The sequence below is a fragment of the Urocitellus parryii genome, unplaced genomic scaffold, assembly GCF_045843805.1.
Source record: "Urocitellus parryii isolate mUroPar1 unplaced genomic scaffold, mUroPar1.hap1 Scaffold_67, whole genome shotgun sequence".
NCBI classification, from domain to species: Eukaryota; Metazoa; Chordata; class Mammalia; order Rodentia; family Sciuridae; genus Urocitellus; species Urocitellus parryii.
Genome location: NW_027554122.1, coordinates 1,640,635 through 1,665,239, shown reverse-complemented (window position 1 = coordinate 1,665,239; position 24,605 = coordinate 1,640,635). Strand labels below are relative to the sequence as shown.

At 32.9% G+C, this 24,605-nt stretch overlaps 1 protein-coding gene across 1 annotated transcript; it reads right to left on the bottom strand.

Moving 5' to 3' along the window:
- Positions 1-22,783: 22,783 nt before the first annotated feature.
- LOC144252925 (uncharacterized) lies at positions 22,784-24,286 on the bottom strand. The gene is made up of 2 exons (XM_077794956.1): positions 24,223-24,286; positions 22,784-23,364 (listed from the first exon to the last, which is right to left on the bottom strand). Exons 1-2 carry the CDS (start codon positions 24,284-24,286, stop codon positions 22,784-22,786), a joined length of 645 nt encoding a protein of 214 aa, XP_077651082.1.
- Between the last annotated feature and the right edge of the window lie 319 nt (positions 24,287-24,605).

Sequence of the window (24,605 nt, the reverse complement as noted above, 5' to 3'; positions counted from 1 at the left end):
CCCACACATCAAGGGCCAAAATCAGAATCAGAAGGGGCTGGGGTGCAGAGGCCAGCAGCCGGCAGTTCTCTGACCAAGGAACCTGTTCTCAGTTGCTCCAGATGATTGCCCCATAAGGCAATGAGAAAGTTTGACTTAGCAAAATAGATACAAAAAAGGGACTTATACAAAAAGCAATGACAGGCTCATGATGGACACTGATTTGAGAAAATAAACCAGAAAAGATTCACATAGAGCAGAGGTTATCAAGTAAAATTTGTAAACTCTACCACCACCACAACAGTTAAGTTATGTGTTTTCATGGTATGTAACTCAGTAAGAGTCAAAGTAGCAGCAAATTTCTAAAAAGACCAAAGTAGATGAAAGAAAGTAGCACCAAAACAGCACTCAAAGCCAAAATCAAGAAACAGTCTTTAATTTAGAAGCTAACCTAATAAAAAGATAAAAAAGAAAAAAAGAAAAAAAGAAAAAATGGAGGGGCAAAGTGCAATGTAAAACAAAGACACTCTTAGATATAGGACTACCATAAGATTGGTGGTGGTCGTTGTTGTTTTGGTACTGGAGATTGAACCCAGGGGTGCTTAATCACTGTGCCACATCCCCACTGATCCCCCCCTTTTCTTTTTTTTTTTTTTAGTTTTTGAGACAGGGTCTTCCTGAGTTTAGCTTAGAGTCTTGCTAAGTTGCTGAGACTGGCCTCAAATTTGCAATCCTCCTGCCTCTGCATCCCAAGTCACTAGAATTACAGTCATGCATCATCACACCTGGCCATGAGGTTGTTTTATAAAAAGAGAGAAAGAGAGAAAGAGAGTGAGTTTTGCCTTTAATTAATTACACTGGTACACTATTAAGAGAAAGAGTTGAAATGAATGGTAACTATCTAAAACATATTTAATTATTTTAAAATATGCCTTTGTTAACATTGGAAAACCCATAGATACTATCACTTTTGTCTTTTCTCCCAATATAAAAGTTTCTTTCAGGTGATTCAAGTGCCTTTAACTCTTTTTATGCATTTGCCTTAAACATTCTAGTTCTAGGAATTTATCAAGTTTTTCACAAAATTCAAATTGGGGCACAGAGATGTTCTTCACAACATTGTTTATAATTCGTTCATTCATTCATCCAACAACAATTTTTGAGAACTTTCAATGGGCTAGGCAATGTGCCTCCTGTTTTTAAAAATATGTAAATGCCATTAAAAGAGTGATAGTTAATTATGGTACAGGCATGATGAGCTATTATGCAGTTATTAAAATGATGTTTATGGAATGTTTAATGACTTGAGAAAATGCTAATGATTTAATATTGAGTGAAAATGTACTTACAAAATAGCACTTACCATATTATCTGAGACATGTAAAAATTGCATTAAAAATGAAAGAATACTCCAAAATACGAGCTGTAATTGCCTTTAGGTGGTGGAATGATGGATGCTCTATCCCTTTCCATTGATTTTTATGAACTACATGTATTAATTTAATTATCATTAATATATATCCAGATTTTGGTAAACTAAAAATATCAGAATATGAGCCAACTGACCACCTCAGCTCTAAGGATTTTCGTCTGACAGAATGCATGACATTCAGACAGTTTTTACAGATGTGCTTCTTTGGAAGGAACAGTGCTTGGTTTTGTGCTTTGCCTATATCCTTGTTTTATGTTCTGAAAATGCTTCATATTCCTAAGAATTGAAAGTAGGCATATGTCCCATTATGTCACTTTTTAAAAATATTTTTTATCTTTAGGTGGACACAATATCTTTATTTTATTTTTATGTGGTGCTTAGGATCGAACCCAGTGCCTCACGCATGCCATGCGAGTGTGCTACTACTTGAGCCATATCCCCAGCCCCCATTATGTCACTTTTATTAGTGTATAATTCACTACTATTAAATGAACATATTTTCATGATATAGTCTAATTAAATCTAATAAATATTCATGCATATGTATATATATATATATATATATATATATATATATATATATACACACAAATACAATTAACTATTATAATAAAAATGTAGAATATTTACACAATCCACAAAAATTTCCTTGCAAAATTTTATAAATTTCAAGTTGGTTTTCCCTCTCTTAATCACTATTTTCATATTTGCAAAAATTTAATCAAAAAATTCAAAGAACATTGAATATTGTATATCATTCTTGAATAATCTTAATAAAAATTTTAATAAAAGTCCTGAGAGGTCCTGTAATGCAGAAAGGTTTTAAGTTTTGGTGGACTTTTTGTCTAATCTAATTGACATAGAGAGTCATATTTATATAGAAAGCCTCTTAATATCCCAGGGTTATTGTAGGGAAATACTATATTGCTGATTCTTACAACAGGTTATAATCATGAAGTTTTAGAAATATAGAAAAATATGCAATGCTTGGGAGTGACAAATGGTAACATATTAAAGTAGTGTTTCTCCAAGTATGATCAAGAAGTCCTGGGCTGACCAAAGACACTTTCAAGAAATCCATGTGATGGACTTAATAATACTGAGATTTTCCTTGGCCCTTTTATTGTCTCTCAGAGATGTGCAGAGGAATTTTCCAGAGCCTTCATGACATGCAATAAAGTCATCACTCAGATACATAATAAAAGGAGTAATTGGATATTTTGCATTTAGAAAATGCTTAATTGTAATTTCTGATACAAGTCAATTTTGCTAGATATAATTCACATTTTTTTATAAAGAGCTTTTTGGAGAGCTTAAACTATTTTAAGAGTTGTCCTAAAACCCAAAACTTTGAGATCTACTGCTTTAAAGTAAACATAAGTTTACTTAAAATTTGAAGTCTACTATAAATTCTGAAAATTTATTTTCAGTGGATACTTGGTGTTTTCATATCTTCTGGATCAATAATAGAATATAATCTCTCTATATATTTTAATGGGTACAGTAAGATTCTTACTTTCAGCACTTTCATTATGACTATAAATCCAATCAGTGCAGAATTAAAAATAATATTGGTGTCAGTAAAGAGAACAATACATGTGAGGTACCTTTTAATTTTAATTTTTTTTGTATTTTTTTTGGCAGGCACTAAGCTCGGTACAGCTGTACCAAGTGCAAAACTCTTTGCACTCTGACCTTTTGATGATAAAAAATTTATGGCTTTAATGACAAGTACAAAAACATGCCCAAGTCTAAACTTACAGTTCTCAAAATTAACAGCTAATGTAGAGGATAAATAAGAAAGCATTATGTGAAAAATAGGCTGATTTGCCTTATGTATTTTCATTTTGGTCCTATTAGAGATGATCTACCTAGTTTTCTATGGTATCATGCTATGTTTTTAGTCAGTAGGCATAAACATGGAGCAGTATACCAAGTGTTGAGAAATACACAATTTGCATCTGTTTTACTCAACCAACCTCCACAGCATTAGGGAAGAGCTACATTCCCCTTTCAGACTGATTATTTGCTTGACTGAAATTAGATATAATAGGAACTATTCTACTAACACTACTATTTCTACAAATTTCTTGAAAAAATATCAGATGAGTAAGGTTTATGTTCATGAATAATCAGACAAAACATGTAAAGTTCTATAAAGTGCACTATCACATAAGAACATTCTTGCCTATCCCAATGCTGAGATCATTCATTTGAAAAAATGTTGATAAGTTATCTATGATATGCCAGGCACTGGGCTAGGCTCTGGGGACATCCTGGGGACATGAATAACACAGACAAAGGTTCTGTCTTTATTGAGTTTTAATTGAGAAGATATATAGAAATATATACAATACAATTAAATTTCAGGGGCATGACATATTATTACCTAAACAGAAAGTGCCTAATCATGGGACTTTAGAGCAGTATTCCTCTCTGCAAAATATGATGTCCAATTGAGACATGAATAATAAGAAGGAGTTAATGAGGCATAAAGTGTTGAAAAGCAGGAGGTAAGAGATTATATTGCATGTTCAGAGTACTAACAGAAATAACACAGCAGGATTGTAGAGTATATGTGAGGGCAGGAGTGAGGGCTAAAAAATATATACTTAAGGACAATTCTCAGCCTGTATGTCATGTTAAGTAAGTTAGATTTTATTCTAAAAGCAACTAAAGTCACTGAAGAGTTTTGAGTAAAATAGTAGCATTATGAAATTTGAGTTTCAGAAATATCACTGTGGTTATGGTTTTGGAGAATAATTAGGAAGAAGGCAAGATTGGATGCAAAGGAATTTGTTATGACATGAATGAAAGTAAAAATTGAGTCAAGATGTTCACTTTGATTTATTTAGAATGTTCAATCAATAGAAATTAAGGAATTAAAAGACAATAGGCAGACTAGGGGCTTGAGCCAAGGGAAAGGAGACATAGGTGGCACAAACTAAAGGAGATTTGAAGAGCTAAGTTTGGATATTACTGAGTTGTAGGTGACTTTAAGAAATGAGTAAGTTGGCAAGTGGATTTTCAGATCTGGAACTTAGAAAAGAGGACCAGAATAAAGATATAAATGTGGGCTTCACTGGCATGCAAATGGAATTTTAAAAGTTAAAATTGCTGGCCTGGGGTTGTAGCTCAATGGGAGAGTGCTTGCCTCTTTTGTGTGAGGCAGGAGGTTCAATCCTCAGCACTACATAAAAAATAAATAAATAAAATAAAGGTATTGTACCCACCTACAACTAACAATATATTTTTAAAAGAGTTAAAATTGTATGAGATCTCTATGAAAAAGGATAGTATAGTGAGAATAGAAGAGGGCACAGTACTGATATGTACTAAACCCTGGGTATTCTCCCAAGATTAGACTCCTGAAGGAATTAAAAGGACAAAAACACTGAGTTGGAACTGCATTTCTGATATTCGTTATATTAGGGCCAGTGACAGGTAGTAACTTCAGTTTTAAAAAAACAAAATTCTATTTACCATTCATGTTAGTTTGTAAATTATGATTAATGACCTCTAAATATTATTAGTAGTATTTTATTATAGGATTTAATTAACATCTTCATTATGAAGGAGAAAACAATATGGCCAAATGTGTGCCAGAATAAAAAGAATCACACTTCTTTATTTTATAATGCCATATTATTTTGAATAGAATTTAAAAAAAAAATAAAATTATATGATTATCAAAACTGAGTATGATGGGGCTGGAGATGTGGCTCAGCGGTAGCACGCTCGCCTGGCATGCGTGCAGCCCGGGTTCGATCCTCAGCACCACATACCAACAAAGATGTTGTGTCTGCTGAGAACTAAAAAATAAATATTAAAAAAAATTTTCTCTCTCTCTCTCTCTCTCCTCTCTCACTCTCTCTTTAAAAAAAAATATTTAAAAAAAAACAGTATGAGTTTTAGAACCAAATTGGATGCAATTTTACTGTACTGTAGAATAAATATCCATTTATGTAGCATCTAGCATATGTGATTAACAGAAAAAGATATTAAGAATTTAAAGTTTAGTCATTATGGTGATGGGAAGAGTTATAAATAGTCACACTCTTGTTTGTAAATTAGATAATGACAAAGCAGTGGCAAACTAGTTGCTGTTTGACATATGTCATGGGGACAGATACACATAAGGAAAGTGTCTTAGTGCTCTCCAGGGAAAATGAAGTAATTGTAGGAGGGAGAGGGAGGGAGGGAGGGAGGGATTGAGTGGAGAGGGAGGAGTGGAGAGAGAGAGAGAGACAGCGACAGAGATAGATAGAGAGAGAGATCTTAAAAAACTGAATCATGTGATGATGAAGGTTGCAGGTCCAAAATTGTAAGGTAGGCTACAAGTTATAGATTCAGAGGAGTTGATGTTGCAGTTTGAGTTTGACTACTATGCTACTTAGCATATACTCTTCTTGAAAGAATCTTTTTTTTCCTCTTAAAGGTCTCAACTGATTGAATCATACCAAATCAAATAATAGAAGGTAACTGATTTACTAAAAGTCTTTTAATTTAAGTCTTTACTTCATCTAAAAAGAAATCTTCAGAATAGCAATATTTAGACTGATATTTGCCCAAATAGGGCCTGGAAAAATTGAGACATAAAATTAATACTTGCAAAATGCAAAAAGAATTTTGCAAAAGCATAAAAAATAAACATAATAAAACCTAAAAGAAAGGTTAATATCTCAGAAATTGAACCTCAGAAAGAATAGAAAAGCAACAATAAAATGCACTGATAACACCAGAAATCTCTTGCAATTCTATATGGTTTTGAAATTTTCAAAGCATTTTCATAATGCTTGGCTTAAAGATGTCTGTTTATTAGACTTATGAGGAAGAACTTCTCAACTTTCCTTCACATATGAATCCAAGATCATGCATATGAATCAAATCATTGTAACAGTCTCTCATTTTATTCCCATGGCATGAGTTATGAAAGAATAGGTTTATGTAAGTGATAGGGAAATATAAGCAGAGATACTAGGCAATATCTCTGATGTCTCTTAACAAAGAAAATTTAAGTTCAAATGCTTTGACTGTCAAAGAGGGCATTATTCAACCCTACCTCTCTGTTCCATCAATATATTAAACTATGGTAGGCATGAATTTCAGTGAAAATCAAATCAACACACACTTTTAGTGCAAGTGTTGTGCATTGGGAATACAAAAAAATGAAGTCATATTCTTCATCTTATAGTGTGCAATCCACTGCAATAGAAAAGCTTCTAACTGAATATTAGCAAAAATTTAACTTGGCCTCACTTAAACAAGCATCTTGGATGAGATACTTTTGAGAGTTAATGGTAGGCCAAAGTTAGAAAAAAATGGATTGGAAAAGTGGCAAAGAGAAGGTATTATGAAGAATGTCATGGTGAGTGTAGAATGACAGTGCATCATCAGTTCCAGATGCCCAGAGACAAGAGGGTATATAGAGCAAGTGAACGTTGAGAAAGGAGAAGTTAAAGGGTAGGGAAAGGAGGATTTCAAGTACTATGAATTAACTGAGACAGAGTTAGTAAAAACTATCTAGAAGGTATATCTAGGCCTTGGATATATTTGTCATGTAGTACTGCATAAAAACATTTGAAAGTGAAAGACTAATTCTGTTTTACAATTCTATGTTTACGAAATCAGTAGCTCAGAGAGATGGGAAATATTCCTTATTTTCTGATGGCTTTTACACAAAGCCCAACCTGAAGCTCCCTATCACTTAAAAGCTACCATTCCAGGAGAGGGATAGATAGGATACCAGTAGAGGAAGTAGAATAGTGAACAACACAATTTCTATTAATGGTAACTTATTAGTTACCCACAATGATCATTTAGAACCTCAGAAAATAGTTAACAGATTCTCTCAAGAAAATTAGCAAAAGTGAGTTTGTAACTTAACAGGTATAAATGATATTTGATTAAAACTTGATACAAATATTGGTTAGGAATTGTAAAATTATAATTTGCATTTTAAAAATTGAGAAATAAATCATTTTTATAAGCAAGCTATAATAACTGTTTTATGAAATGAATAAGTTCTTGACATAATATAGCATAAGTGTTCAAATATAGTTTTTAATAAAGCAAACAGATAATCTAATCCCCCAAATAAGTTACTGTATGACACTTATTCCCCTGAGGTTATCTTCTAGAATTAAAAGAGGGAAAGAAAAGAAAAAAAAAAAGAGAGAAGAAGGGATATTTATTACACAGGTTCAAATTGACAGTTTCACTAAGAAATAACAAAATTTAACAAAATTAGATAGGCTAGTCACTAGAAAAACTATGAAATATTTTGAGTGGAGAATATTTGTGTCTGATCTCTCTTCCTGACCAAAAAGGAAAAATAAAAGAGATCTAATATGACATGAACAGAGCCAAATACACACAAGTAAATGGTCTCTCCTGTATATTTCACCTTAGTATATTTGTAAGGAAGTGCTAAATTCGAAGTGTTGACTAAAAACACAGGTTAACAGTGAAAAACAGCATGAGTAGAGCTCTTAAAATGTTAATTAGAGGTCATATAAACACATGATACAATTTTGAACCTTCTCAAGGAGAAAATATATGTGTGCATAAAACTTAGGGGGTTAACAAAATGTTTAAAACCCATAAAAGAACCTGTAAGATTCCAAATACTCTACATTAAAAAGCCAGTAATGTCAGCAAAATAGGAAAAGAAGGAAAAATCTTCAATTAGATATAGAACATTTCCATTGCCAAAACCCAAGGACGCTCCTTCTCACCACTCTTTTTCAATATCATAATGGAAGAAACAGCTAGTAGAGAAAGAGGAAAAAAAAAGGTATTCAGATTTGAAAAGAAGAAATAAAACTGTCTTTCCTTGCAGACATGATATTCTATATAGAAAATTAAAGAATCAACAACAGCAAACTCCTGGATCTAATAAGTCATAGCATGATTGAAAAATATGATTAACATATAAAAGTCAATTATTTTCCTATGTGTCATTAATGACCAAGTGGAATTTTAAGTTAAATACCCAATATTATTAACATTAACACAAGAAAGGGAAATATTTAGATAAAAATCTAACAAAATATGTGTAGAACTATTTGAAGAAAACTACAAAACTCTGGTAAAAGAAACCAAAGAACTGACTAAACGTTGATCAACTGGTGAATGGATTAAGAAAATATGGTTCAAATATACAATGGAATACTATTAAGCAATTTAAAAAATGAAATCCTGTCATTTTCAACAAATGGATGGAACTGGAGATCATTGTGTTAAGTGATATAAGACAGGAACATAAAGAAAAGTACCACATGATCTCACTCATGTGAAAACTAAAAATGTCATAAGGAAGTTCATACTAGAATGGTGGTTACCAGAGGCTAGGAGAGTAACAGGGAGAGGGGATGAGGAAAGGTTGAACAAAGGGTATTAAGTTACAGTTAAATAGGAGCAAAAAGCTCTGATTTGCTATTGCAAAATAGGGTGACTACAGATAACAAAAATATACTATGTGTTTTTAAAAGATAGAAAAATAATTTGAAAGGTTTTACCATAAAAAATTAATAACTGAAGAGTTAGATATATGTAGCCTGATTTAAGCATTGCACAATATAAAGATATGTCAATACACTAGATGATAGCCCGTTAACATGTATGATTCTATGCTGTTATGTATCAAGTATATGTATGAAGACATAAATTGGTGTGAACATACTTTATATACAGAGATATAAAAAAATTGTGTTCTATATGTGTAATAAGAATTGTAATGCATTCCACTGTCATGTATTTAAAAAATAAAATCAAATAAAAAAATGTTTTTTTAAAAAAATAGGTAAAGTCCTGAACAGACACTTTATCAAAGCAGATAAATAAATGGTAAATAAGCACAAGAAAAAATTATATTATTTAGAGAAATGTGAATTAAAGCACAATGAGCTATCATTACAACCTATTAGAATAGTCAAAGTCTAGAACACTGAGAGCTTCAAAAGCTAGTAAGGATGATGGCCAACACAAACTCTTATTCACTGTCAGAGGGAATACAAAATAGCACCATCATTTTGAAAAGTAGGATGATATTTTCTTACATAATTAAACTTACTCTTATCATATAATTCAGCAATTGCATTTCTTAGCATTTACCCAAAGAAGTTGAAAATATGTAACTACATAAAACATACACAAATATGTTTATAGCAGCTTTATTTATAATTGCCAAAAATAGGAAAAAAACAAACGAACAAGATGTCCTTCAGTAGGTGAATAAACTGTAGCACTTTTAGATACACAAATATTATTCATTAATAAAACAAAATGAGTTATCAAGCCATTAAAAAACATGAAGAAACCTTCAATGTATACAAGTAAGTGAAAGATGCCAATCTGGAAGGGCTACATACAACATACCATATATAACATTCTGGATATTGTGAAACTGTGGAGACAGTAAAAAGATCAGTGATTGCCAGAGGAGATGGTGATGAAGAGGTAGGGGACACAGAGGATTTTCAGGGCAATGAAATTATTCCATCTGATATTATCATAGTGAATACTTGTCATTATACATTTGTCAAAATCCATAATGTACAACACCCAGAGTTAATCCTAATGTAAACTATGGACTTTAGGTGATAATAAAGAGACAAACTGGCTCTTCAGTTCTAACAGACTACCAATCTGGTGCAGGACATAATAATGGAATTCTGGGGTTGGGAGGTTGGTAAGACTCCCTACTTTGTCTTCAATTTTGATATGACCTAGAAATTGTTCTAACAAGTAAGGTCTATTTAAAAGAAAAAATAATAATTCCACAGTCTACAAGAAAACAAGGATCACAGGAACTGCTTCAAGAAATCAAAGTTTAGGACAATCTATGGGAAATAGTTCAATATTCTAGGTGACATCAATCAATCAGAGGCATACTGGAGTGATGGTCACAAGATAAGATGGAATTATATGCACAAGGATGGATTGGTAAAGGTAAAGTGAGTGAAGAAAAGTGAAACTTGTACACAACTGTTCCACTTAACAGAATTTTATTATTATCTTTCCAGAAAGAAAAATCAAAGCCATATTAATATTTACAAAAAAGAAAAACTCAATAGTTTTCCTTGCATAGAATTTGCTGTAATTTTTATATATATCTTTTTTTTTAGTTGTAGCTGGACACAATACCTTTATTTGTGTATTTTTACGTGGTGCTGAGGATTGAACCCACAGGCGCTAAGCAAGTGCTCTACCACTGAGCTACAACCCCAGCCCATGCTGTAATATTTTGTAAACATGTTTCCTTAAAACTTTTAACAACTGAGTATGATATAATTTAACCAATTAATTATATTTTTAACCTCTGATATATTAGAAAACAATCAGTCTCCAGTCTTCACTGAAATTATTTTTAAGATATTCTGTTTGTCTTCTGCTTTTTCATATCTAGGCTAAATAAAATGTAACCCTATGTTTTTCTTTAATGGATGGAAGAAAACAAAACTATTTTAGATATAAGATATTCAGAATAGGTCATAAAAGAGGAAGAGCAAACACAGTGAGAGAATTTACTGATTTATAAAGACCTAGTATTCTGATTACTGGAAAGCAATTTCTAATTTTTTCACTTGGCAAATACACAAAACCTTTCTGAAGAATGCATTGAGATACTATAAACTAAGTATTCAAAACTTTACTGAATAAAGCTTTCATCATTATAGTGGATTTAATCATCATCATCACTATATCATAGAGTTACTGGTCCTTAAACACTGGAGCTAACCACTCCCATAATGATTCTTAACTTTTCCTGATTTGAATACACTCAAGGAAAATCTACAGTCTCATGAAAAATAATGGCTTTGTATAGCAAAAACCTAGTTTTTATTCCCTTGATCTTTTAGACAATGATTTTAGTATTCATTCATTAAGCATATATAATATTTGGTTTAAGCTTTTATATATATTCTGAATCAATTTTAGGAAATTCCCTTTATTCTTCATTTGCTAAGTTTCTATCTTATTGAATCTTATCAAATGTATTTTCTTAACTGATGTTAATGATCCTATCATTTATCTCCATTTATTCATTAATGATTTCACATTAATAATTGATTTTCTAATGTTAAATATGCATTTCTGAGACAAACCCAAGATGATTTTAATGTATGACTTTTATTACTGATTTTGGTTTACTTAGGATTTTTGTACCTATTTTCAGGAGTAATTGCTTATCACTTTCCTTTCCTATATTAATTCTTCTGGAGTTAGTTCTGATACATGCATTTTTAATGATTTGTCCATTTCAAATGTTTGCAAATTTGACATGAAATTATTCATCAGTATCTTATTTTATTATTAATCTCATCTACATCTGTAATTATATCACTTTTTCATTAATAATATTGTTTATAAGAATCTTCAATGTTCTTTTTTATTAATATTGCTAGATTTTGCCTATTTTATTAGTGGTTGTTTAAATGGTTTATTAACTCTATAATAAAATACTGATTGTATATAATTTTGATTGCCTACTCATAAGGCAATTATTTCTCCAATCTTTTTTGTTGTTGTTGTACACCTTTTCTAATTTCTTTTCTTTTGACATGAAACAATTGGAAGTTGAGATTTTTATTTTCTATTTCTAATATACATTTTTAGTACTATACATTTCTGTCTGAATTTCATTTGTGCTGCATTCTCATTTTTTTTTATTTTGTGGGGCTGTATTTTTTAATGGGTCTTTAAGTTTATAGACTAAGGGATAAACAAACACAAAAAAATTAAAACCCACTGTGCCAATATTAGCATTTGATGACTTCTTTCTTTATTTATTTTCTATTTTCTTAAATAATGGGTATCTTTGTTTTTGTTTTTTGTTTTTTCTATAATGAGGATTGAACTCAGGGTTATTCAATGATCACTGAGCCACACATCCCCAGCCCTATTTTGTATTTTCTTTCAAGACATGGTCTCACTGAGATGCTCAAAATCTCGATAATTTTTTTTTTTTTTTACCTCAGGCAAGCTTTAAACTTGAGATCCTCCTGTCTCAGCCACCTGAGTGGCTAGAATTACAGGCACCTTGCCCAGCCTATAAAGATTTTTGAAGACCAAATTTACATAGAAGATGCTTCACCATCTCTTTTCCCCCTTAATCCTATTTAACTTGGTGAAAATTTTCAAATCCATCTAATCCAACATATTGGCATGTAATTTTTCAAAATATTCCCTAATGACCCTTTGTTTGTTTCAGTAGTATCCATTGTAATAGTTCCTTTTGAGCCCCAAATTTTATTTAAATTCTTCTCTTAATTAAGCTAAAGATTTATTGATTTTATTTATTCCTTCAAAAACCAATTATTTGTTTCATTGATCATATACATTGCTCTTTGAGTCTCTATTTCATTTATTTCTGTGATCTTTTACTAATTTAGGGTTTTGCTTGTGCTTGCTTTACTAAGACTTTGAGATGCATTATTTGGTTATTTGGTTTGGTTATCTGTTTTTATAGTGTATGCAGCTACAGCTATACACTTCCATCTTACAGCTGTTTTCAGTGTATCCCACAGATTCTGTTAGGTTGTTTTCATTTCACTTGATTTTAGGAATATTTTCCTTTCTTTCATGATTTCTTCAGTGACTCACTGCTCATTCAGTAGTCTATTATTCAATCTCCACGTGCATGTACATTTTCTACAGTTTCTTTTGATTTTGACTTCAAGTTTTATCCTGTTGTGGTCTGGAAAGATGCACAAAATTATTTTAATTTTTTATGAGTTAAGATTTGCTTTATGGCCTAAAAATGTAATATATTTTTGGAGAAGTTCTAGTTCGGGGGCTGATGAAAGGAATATGTATTATGCAGCTTTTGGATGAACTATTCCACACATGTCTGTAAAATCCACATGATCTATAGCATAATTTAACTCTGATGTTTCTTTGTTGAAAATAATCAAAACTATTCTCCATTACCTAGTGATATTAAGAAAAGTCATTACTGAAACCTACTCCAGTTGGCTTCAGTAAAACCATTTCCTTGGACACTTTGACTTATTTTGCTGCATGAGAACACTATTTATTGAATGGATCTCACTCACCATTTTACATATGAATGGAATGGTTCTTCCATGCAAGAAAAGATGCAGACTTTTTGGTGTTGACTTTAATTTTCACTGTGCCTTTCCTATCTTACTTCCAGGATATGACAGTCCCTATACTGTGTGGTTTGACCCTCAATCATCTATATTTTGATATAGGAAAAAAACTTAAATACACTTACTCAAATATAGTAAAAACACATATATCCTTCAGTCCAAGCATAGAATGAGAGTATAATCAACTCTACAAAAGTACAATCTAGAACATAATATTTGCTCATAAGAGCACTAAAATTGTAAGAAAACTGTAAAACTATGAAAGCACTCACACCAACATACAGCTTTACTGTGTGTTGCACTAGAGGTGCCTAATACACAGAGCTCTAGGTATAATTCTGGTAAACAGCTTTACATTTTGCCATTAAAACTGTCTACCTTCTATACTAAGCTTTAATATCCTTTCAAACATATTAATATGTTACCAGAACAGACTCTCAGAGGTGCCTGCCTGCTTTGCATGTTCCCATTTTAATAATAGCTTCAGATCTTCACTCAGAGTTTTATATACTCAAAACTGTCACGGAGACTTGGAAAGACAGAGGAAACAGCTCATCATGCTCAAAACCATCCAATATACAGTTGTTTGCTTTAGAATACAATCCACAGGAAAATTAAAGGGGAACATCATTTACATTTGATTTTCTCTAACTTTTGTACTCATTCCAGAAAAATTCTACAAGAATTTTCAAGTCTCTGCAAGGATTGCTTAAATCTTTTCTGAGGGTAATTGTACAGAGACCACACTGAAAGTGTTATGATCTCTCAGACTTCAGAAAATCAAAGAAATGACAAGTATTGTTTATATTCCCATGGCATGAGATTTTGCAATCATTTGTTATACAGTATCCCAGGTGTCATAGGTAAAGAAAACTACTTCACCAAAGCAGCAAGATTGAAGCAACTTTTGTGACAGTGGGGTGATGGCTCCTCAGTCTAGCCTAAAAGGAAAAGTGAGCAGTATACATTTCATGAAATTACTAATCATACCAATAATCACTATCATGCTTCAGAGAAAGCCTAAGAATTTAGGGTCATAATAACCTTGGAGATGAGGGTGGGGAGGATGCATACAGATAATTTAAAACAAATTAGAAGAATATTCTAAATATAACTTTAAAGACCTGCATAGTTTTTTATGAAAAAATAAATAAACAGAAAATTAGAACAGGTTAGAATGTATGTTGAAGAAAATAAGAGGGGGTACATTTTGTACATTGTTCATATTGCTTGTGTATGAATTTCATCCCATTTCATATTCCACATTAAAAAAAATGTGATTCATCAAAAACTGTAATTGTGTTCCTCAGCTCTTCATCACTATAACAAAAATACATGACATAAACAACTACCAGGAGGAAAAAATTATTTTGACTCTCATTTCTGAAGTTTTAGTCCATGGTCAATCAGATCCAAAGCTCTGGATTTGAGATGAAGCATAACATCATGGTAGAAGGGCATGGCTAAGGAAAGTTGCTCATCTCAAGACAACATAATAGCCAGGAAGCAGGGAAAAGAAAACCCTTCAACGGTACATCCCCAGGGACATACTTCCTCCAAGTTGGCTCCACTCTCCTCAGCTTCTACCACCTTCCAGTACACCATTCAGCTATTGATGAATTAGTCCACTGATGAGGTCAGAGCCCTCATGATCCAATCACTTCCCAACAGATATTGAGGGACATTCCTGGTCCAACCTGTAACAGTTAACTCAGTTCCCTTTCACTGAATCTGTGTTTATTTAAAATTGTCAAAGAAAATACAAGAAGGCAAAATTACATACTTTCAACTGATAGCTCATTCTTACCATCAAGAAAAATAATGAAGGTGAAATTTATGGGACAGGACTTCATCCTAAGTAGAGGATTGAAGATAACTTAGTGTGTCACTCACTGATGACAATGGTGCAATGTCCCATTTGAAGTTTTCAATTCTTCATTACACACTCAATGATTCCAAAAGTTCTTATCTGATTTGCTTTCTGTGATAAGCTATAATAACAGTAAGTAACTATCACTTCACTTGAATTAACACATGTCTTTGAAGAGTTGAGTATGTTTTAAAATACAAATATAGTTTAATTGTTTGGTATATGTAAACTACCAAAGCAGCAACCATTTCCTGAACTCCAAGCATTAATTTCCAATTAATGCTAACTTTCACACTTAAAATAGAAACTTCAGCTGAATACATTCTAAACAGTTTAATATTTCAACTCCCAGTTTTCTTTTTAAAATTGTTATATTAATGTTGTGTTATTATCTCACTCACCAAGATTCAAATCCTCAGAGTTGCCATCATTCTGCTTTCTCAAACAAACAAATCTCACTTTTTAAATTTGTAATTATTTCTTCCTGCTCTTTAACATTCTAATTATTTTTCTATTCTTATAATTGCTGATATAGAATTTTTAAAAATTTGCTCTTATTAGTTATACATGACAGTAGAAATATTTGGATATATTATACATATCTCACTCTTCTGGTTGTACATGATATAGAATTATATTGGTTGTGTAAGCATATGCATATAGAACAGTAATGTTTGATTCATTCTATCTTTCCTATTCCCATTCCCTCTCCCTTCCCTCCATTCCTCTGTCTAATCTAAAGAATTTCTATTTTTCCATACACCTCCACCCCTTCTTGTGAGTTAGCATCTGCATATCAGAGAGAATATTTGGCCTTTGTTTTTTTGGGGGGGTTAGCTTATTTTACTTAGCATGACAATCTCCAGTTCCATCTATTTACCCCCAAATGCCATATTTTCATTTCTCTTTATGGTGGAGTAGTATTCCATTGTGTATATATATCACATTTTTAAAAAATTATTCATCTGTTGATGTGCACTTAGGCTGGTTCCATAGTTTAACTATTGTGAATTGAGCCACTTTAAACATTGATGTGACTGTGTCATTATGCTGATTTTAAATCCTTTGGGTATAAACCAAAAAGTGCATAACTGGGTCAAATGGTAGTTCCATTACACATTTTCTGAGGAATCTCCATACTGCTTTCCAGAGTGGTTCCACCAATTTGTAATCCCACCAGCAATGTATGAGTTTACCTTTTCCCCACATCTTCACCAACATTTATTTTTGCTTGTATTCTTGATAATTGCCATTCTGACTGGAGTGAGATGGAATCCCAGTGTAGTTTTAATTTGCATTTCTCTAATTGCTAGTAATTTTAAACACTTTTTCATATATTTGTTTACCATTTGTATTTCTTCTATGAAGTGCCTATTGAGTTCCTTTGCCCATTTATTAGATTATTTTTTGATGATAAGTTTTTTGAGTTCTTTATATACCCTGGAGGTTAATGGTCTATCTGAGGTGAAGGCACCAAGATTTTCTTTTCATTCTGTAGGCTCTTTCTTCCCATTCTTGATTATTTGCCTGATGGGAAGAAACTTTTTTTGTTTCATTCCATCCCATTTGTTGATTCTTCAATTTACTTCTTGTGCTTTAGGAGTCTTGTTAAGGAAGTCAGTCCAAAGCCAAAGCCAACATGATATAGATTGGGACCTACTTAGTCCTCTTTTAGGCACAAAGTCTCTCATATAATGGCAATGGTTTTCAAAGAAAACAAGATTGTCTACTGAAGAAAGAATAAAATACATTCTACTATCATGTATAATGAAATAAATACATATCCCATTATTCAGAGTTAATTCTAATTTTTTTTTTAAATTTACACCATAAAAATCCTTTTTCTTTTCTACTTCTGCATGTTTACTATAATTGGCAGATTCAGAGATATGTGATATATATGATTTGCATGTGTGTGTGGGTGTGTGTGTATGGGGGTGTAACACTAAAATTTTACTAAAGATGCTCCATCTAGACTGTCTCCCAGCCATAGTATGACCCCTTTCTTATTCTCAACTAGATTGAACAGTATTGGTTGCACTTTTGGTACTCTTAGACCTATCCCCATCCTCTTTACTCTTACTATTTACCAACTTACAATATCCTTCCCATTCCTCTGACACCTGAGTCACTTTACACACTCCTTCAGAATTCATTTCGGGTGGCCCTTTTTAATCCAACTTTATGTGATCTTTCTTCTGAACACTCATGAAAGAGATATTTATACCTCAGTATGGCAGGCTTTGTAGTCAATAGTGATTTATTTTTAACTAATTTATTAAGTAATTAATCATGAGCTACTTAAGGATAAAGTTCATTTCCACATGTTTCCACACCCTTAGTGCAGACAGAGCAATGCCTTTCACATAGTAGGTACTCAATAAATAACTATTTAATTAAGTAAATAATTAAAATTATGAATAGCAATATTGCTAACTTCCTCCAAGTTACACAGCAATTTGTGTTTTCTTAAGACTACTTCTATTTTTAACTACAGTATATACTTGGTAAAGGATTTTACAACTCTCTAAATTAGCCCATGGTGATTACCCCTACTGTGCAATTTACCACTATTTTATTAAAGCAAGATTAAAGATAATACTTAATCGGAAGAAGTAACAGCGGCATTAACCTCTATTTATCTTGACATAATTAAGCTTTAATAAAACATGGGCAAATTGTATTGAGGGGGATAATTATTCTAACATAAAATTTAAAGGGAACTTAATTTCTTATTCTGCATGTGTAGTGCTTTAAGATTAGTATCATTAATGTCCTTTTTTCATTTATAGAGGATACATAAAAATATTTAACCCTCTCTAATTTGTTTCTTATTAAATAATTTTGAATTTATATTCAAGTTTACAAACATGTAAGGACAATTTTAAAATATAACAGTTTTACAGAAATAAATATCCTTATAGATGGTCAGGGCAGGAAGAATACTGTGGGAAAGATTTTACCCTAAGCCAAAAAAAAAAAAAAAAGTCAACCTTGTATAAATTTTTGAGTGTTGAATTAAGAAGATTCTTGTTTGTTTTATACCCTCTGGATTTATTACATCAGACAAGCTTCAAAGGGGCAGAGCACATAGTATTGAAAAATAACACAGCTGCATTTTGCAATGGAGTGTTCTGCCTCTGCCTGTGTTTTGTGGTTCATGTAATACTTTTCAATAAACAAAGATGTCAATCAACTCTCTTTGCAGCACATCACATTTCAGATTTAAACCACTTCAGACACATCACTGCCCCAAGCTCACACATTTAACAGATAAAATTTCAGCTTTCTGTCAAGGCAGAATGCAGTATTGATTGTAGGCGGTATTTAGGCAAGAATGAGGCAGAACAATATTACCTTCACAGTCACACATAGTCTACTATAAAGATATAACATAAATTGCATTATGTTCCTCATAAAATTCTTTTCCTAATGCTCAGCAATGATTAATACCCATTTCCAAACACATTCTTAAAAAAGGCTACATGCAGCAAATTGTGAGGGTAGCAGAGGGGGTTTAAGAACACATGATAGCAATCATGAAAACTTTGATCACTTGATTTGATTCTAGTGCTTTGTAAATCAGCATAATTATTCAAACATGCTTCATTAAAAATCATGACTGTATAAGTCCTTCAGTTTAATGATCCAAGTATACATCATGTGAGCTAAGCTTTAAATAAGAATACAACTTGGTGTTAGGAAGCTATGAGAGATGTTTTTCAAGAGAAAGTGAAAAATACAAACTCCAAAATCCAAGACAGACTGGAAAAAAAATCTGAAAGGCAGATCAGCAGTGTATGTGGTATGCTATACTTTTGTATTTATCTTCCCACCTATCTGAATGTCTCTTGGGGCCACTAAAGTTTAGATACCACATCACTTCTAATCTACTGGAAGATTGGCATACAATCCTTGTAAATCTTGATCTAATTGCAAGTAAATTTTAGGTATCATAGCTAGTTTTGACCTTTGAAGGATGGCAGAAGAAAAGTTTGACAGGTCTTGAAGTGTTCTCAGGTACTAAAAGAGGATGTTTCAAATTAATGAAAGAAGGGGAGAAAACTAAATTAATGATGCCAACAACATTCTGTAACTATGAGAAAATTATATATAATTAAAATTATAATGACCATTATATAGTCTGTCTACTATGTTTATATTTATATATATATATATGGATATATGTGATTTTTTTAGAAAAGGTCATATAGAAAAATTAGGGGGAAGTGAAGGAGATTTAATTTATCAACTTTTTAATCAAGCATTCTCATTAAAAGCTAAATCCTTCTTTGGTTGATGTTTTATTTAAACTGGTTAAGATAAATAAGGCCTAGTTTGGCAAATTTTAATGTTTAACAATAGATATGAATCAAAAAAGTTCTAAGAAAATAACATAAAACCATAGTAATCATTGCAAGCTTCAAAGAATACCCTGCCTTGCTCAGTGTGGTAACCTATTACTGATCAGCCAGAATTTGATTACACATGGAGAAAAAATAGGATTTCAAAGAGGAACAAAATTCATGTTAGCACTACAGCTCTATTTCAAAAGAACATTTAGATGCTAGAGTGGAAAAAAATAAATAGTATTACAAGAAAATCTTGAAACCATCACTGGAGAATTTTTTTTTAAATAGTGGAACAGTGTTTTACCCAGGGAAAAAAATGGTAGAGTCACAGAATTCCTGTAAGAGAGAGTGTAATAGTAACCAAAATTTCTCCAGATTAGCGCAGATTGCTTTAGGCTCCCCTGGTCAGCAGGAAAGTACAAGGAGAATCAGAGCAATAAGGAAAATGGTGTGAAATAAATAAAAATTCAGTTCTAAACTTAAAAAGATGAGCAATGATAGACTTGAATGTAAACTCACCATTGCTCAGGGCCCATTCTACCTTAGAAATCTCAATAACTCTAAACTGTTATTTTAAAGGTTTTAATTCCTTGACTGCTACGCAGATGTTCTTAAAGCAACAACAAAAATACAAGAGACCTACAAGAGTTAATGGCTGAGAAACTAGTGTTTGATTCTTTTTTTTCCAGAAAAATTGTCTTTAGTAATCTATAACTATATATATATATATATATATATATATATATATATATATATATATATACATTTAAAAAAAAAACTTGTCCATTTTTTTAAAGAAAATTTGAGAGTCTTTATTATCTGGCCAGAGAACCCTGACAGAGTCCAAGCAACCCTATGGGAGAACAGCTTCAAATTGTCTGTGGCCAGAGTATTCAAGGAAGAAAACCACATCCTACAGAATCTGCAAGTTGTAAGCAAGCAGGATACAAGTACTGAGAAAGTAGGGAGCAAAAACAGACAACTACATCCTGGGTTCGAGAACATTTATGGGTTTACATCCTGTGCTCAAGTACAGAAAAACAAATTTTTTTAGCATCTTAAAAATAACTTATATGAGAGTTCATAGAGGAGTTATAAAAATTGAGTCATTATGGCTATACCAATCTATATTTGTCTATGGCTATATTGATTTAACCTTATCTATATCTGTTAATCAATTAGCCTATATTTATCTATAACTCTACTGGCCTACTGATTTATCACCTCACACTGTTCTATATTTTATGTCCTGTAGCTTAAATCCTAAATCTTACAGTTACACGATTTACTACTATTACTTAGGCTTACTCCTAATGAACTTATATTTTATGCTTACTTCTAACTTATTACAGGGCAATTTAACATTATTTATCCCATAGTACTTATTTTTTTAAATTTTATATTATTTATTCTGCTTATCAATATGGTACACCCTTTGCTTATTCTAATTCAGTGTGAAAACACCAGAGAACTCATACTGCAGAGAGCCTATATGAATGTAAACAGTCTGGAAAAGTTTAGTACTTCCACTCACCTTCAAGAACAGATGCACTTATACTGCTGAGCAAGTATAATGTAAGCAATGCCGGAAAGGTTTCACTTATTCTTATCAGCTTTAAATCATAAATTCATACTGGATAGAAGTATTTTTGCTGTCAAAATGTGTGAAAGCTTTTAATTGATCTTTCTACCTTCAAATACAAGAACAAACACACTGGTGAGTGTTATGGTTTGAGTCTAATCAATATAGATTATAGATTGTAGATATAAGATATTGATAAGCATGTACATGAAATAAATCATACTGGAGAGGCCTCTCTCCAGTATGATTTATTTCATGTACATGAAGATAATCACAACTTGTAAATGTTTTGCCCTACTGTTTACATTCAAATGACTCTTCTTTAGAATAAATATATGTATGTAAAATCCTCAGGAAGAAGTAAAGGCTTTCCTTGTATACATTCATAATGTTTTTTCCCATTGATATTTCTTATGTATTTGAAGAAGCCAAACTATTGAAATTAATACCACATCACTTATGTCATAGGGCCTTTCTCCTCTATGAGATTGTTCACTTATATTTTAGAAAAAGGGAGAAAATATGAAAATTTTAATACATTTTTTATCTTCATAGAGCTTCTCTCCAGGGTAAGTCTGCTCATGCACGTGAAGATGAATGGTAAAACTAAGTTTGACCACAATGTTTACAGACATGAGGCTTCTCTCCAGTATCAGTTTTTTCATGGGACTGAAAGCCATCAAATGAAGCAAAAACTTTCCCATGTTGTTTACATTCATAGCATTCTTTCCTGTATGAATTCGTTCATGTGGGTGAAGTAGAATGGACTGTGTGAAGGCTTTGCCACACTGCTTAAATTCATAGGGCTTCTCTCCAGTATGAGTTTAATTATGTATTTGAAGGTAAGAGGACGTAGTGAAGGCTTTCTCACTTTGTTTACATTCATAGGTCTCATTTCCTATATGAGTTCATTCATGTGAGTGAAGCTGACTGAATGTAGCCAAACCTCTTCAAGGTTGCTTACATTCATAGGGCGTCTTTCCTATATGAGTTCTTTTATGTTTGTGAAGCTGACTGCTTAACCCAAAGTCTTTCCCACATTGTTTACATTCATAGGGCTGCCTTACAGTATGAGTTATTTCATGTGAGTGACGGTAACTGGATGATGCAAAGTCTTTCCCACATTGTTTACCCTGATAGGGCTTCTCTCCAGTATGAGTGTTTACGTATTTGAAGGTGAGAGGACCAGGTGAAGGGTGTTCCCACATTGTTTAATTCATAGGGCTTCTTTCCAATGTAAATCTATTCATGCACATGAAGTTAGGGGTAAAAAAAAGGATTTGTTTACATTTATTTATATTTGTATACATTTATAGGAGTTTGTTCACATGTTTGAAGGGAAAAGGGCCAGGGGAAGGCTTTTCCACATTGTTTACATTCATAGGGCTTCTCTCCAATATGAGTTTGCTTATGTATTTGAAGGGAAGAGGAAGAAGTGAAGGCTTTTAAACATTATTTACATTTATAGGGCTTCATTCCAATGTGAGTCTGTTCATGCACATGAAGATAAGTGGAACAACTAAAGGCTTTCCCACATTGTTTACATTCATAGGGCTTCTCTCCAGTATGAGTTCGTTCATGAATTTGAAGGGAAGAGGGCCAGGGGAAGGCTTTCCCACATTGTTTGCATTCATAGGGCTTCTTTATTCTATGATATTTTTCTTGTGAGTGAAGGTGACTGGATGTAGCAAAGGCTTTCCCACATTGTTTACATTCATAGGGCTTCTCTACAGTATGAGTTTCTTCATGTGAGTGAAGGTAACTAGATCTACCAAAGGCTTTCCCACATTGTTTACATTTATAGGGCTTCTCTTCAGTATGAGTTCGTTTATGTATTTGAAGGGAATAGGGCCAGTGGAAGGCTTTTCCACATTGTTTGCAATCATAGGGTTTCTTTATAGTATCAGTTTTTTCATGTGCATGAAGATGATTGGATGCAGCAAAGGCTTTCCCACACTGTTTACATTCATAGGGCTTCTCTGCAGTATGAGTTTCTTCATGTGAGGGAAGGTGACGGGATGTAGCAAACGCTTTCCCACATTGTTTACACTTAAAAGGCTTCTCTCCAGTATGAGTTCATTTATGTATTTGAAGGGAAGATGGCCAAGCAAAGGCTTTTCCACATTCTTTGCATTCATAGGGCTTCTTTACCATATGAGTTTTTTCATGTGCGTGAAGGCGACTGGATGTAGCAAAGGCTTTCCCACACTGTTTACATTCATAGGGCTTCTCTGCAGTATGAGTTTCTTCATGTGCACGAAGGTGACTGGATCTAGCAAAGGCTTTCCCACATTGTTTACATTTAAAAGGCTTCTCTCCAGTATGAGTTCGTTCATGTACTTGAAGGGAAGAGGGCCAGGGGAAGGTTTTTCCACACTGTTTACATTCATAGGGCTTCTTTAGAGTATGAGTTTTTTTTTTTATGTGAACAAAGGTGACTGGATCTAGCAAAGGCTTTCCCACACTTTTCACATTGGTAAGGATTCTCTCCAGTATGTGTTTTATTATACTTTCGAAGGGAACTGGAACAAGTTAAGTCTTCCCCAGGTTGCTTACTTCCATATATCTTCTCCCAAGTATGAGATTGTCCACATTTTTCAAAACTCCGGAAACAATTGAACTCTTTTCTACAGGTCAAATATCCATAAGGTCCATTGACATCATGCACTGACACTTGTCTTTGAATACTGGTGAAAGAAATGAAGGAATTCCTGTTCTGTTTAACTTCATATGGTTTCCCTCCACACTCCTCATTCTTATATGATTTGTTTGCACAGTGAGATTGAGGCAGAAGGATCTCGAGTTCAAATCCAGCTTCAGCAAAAAACAAGGTGCTAAGCAGCTCAGTGAGACTCTGTCTCTTACATCTCTCCCAGGATTTGTGTTCTGATCTTCAACATTTTGGTCCTCCCATCTGACTCCTATAGAAGCCAGGTTTCTAAGGACTTCCTGCATCACATCTCTGTGGAGATTCTTCTGGGAAAGATCAAGCAGAGCCCACTTCTCCTGGGTGAAGTTCACAGCCACATCCTCAAAGGCCACTGAGGTCACTTCCTGCCTTCTGAGGAGACCAGACATCCTTCCTATGGATCTCAGCCAGTGTAGGTCACAGGGAGACAGATCTGAGACATAGCCACTTGGGCCTCATGCAGCAGAGAAGACACAGTCTTTCTGCAACCATATTAGAAGAAATCTTCCCTGTTTCTTTTTCCAAGTAGCATCCAAAAGGCCAAGCCCTGGAATTATATTTTAAACCACTCTTCCATCCCCATTG

What these genes read in the sequence shown, in the direction of transcription:
- LOC144252925 (XM_077794956.1), bottom strand. Translation starts at nt 24,286, where the DNA reads ATGCAGGAAGTCCTTAGAAACCTGGCTTCTATAGGAGTCAGATGGGAG. An exon ending in GGAGGACCAAAATGTTGAAG is followed by an intron (nt 23,365 to 24,222) that starts ATCAGAACACAA and finishes AACAATGTGGGA; the next exon opens with AAGCGTTTGCTACATCCCGT.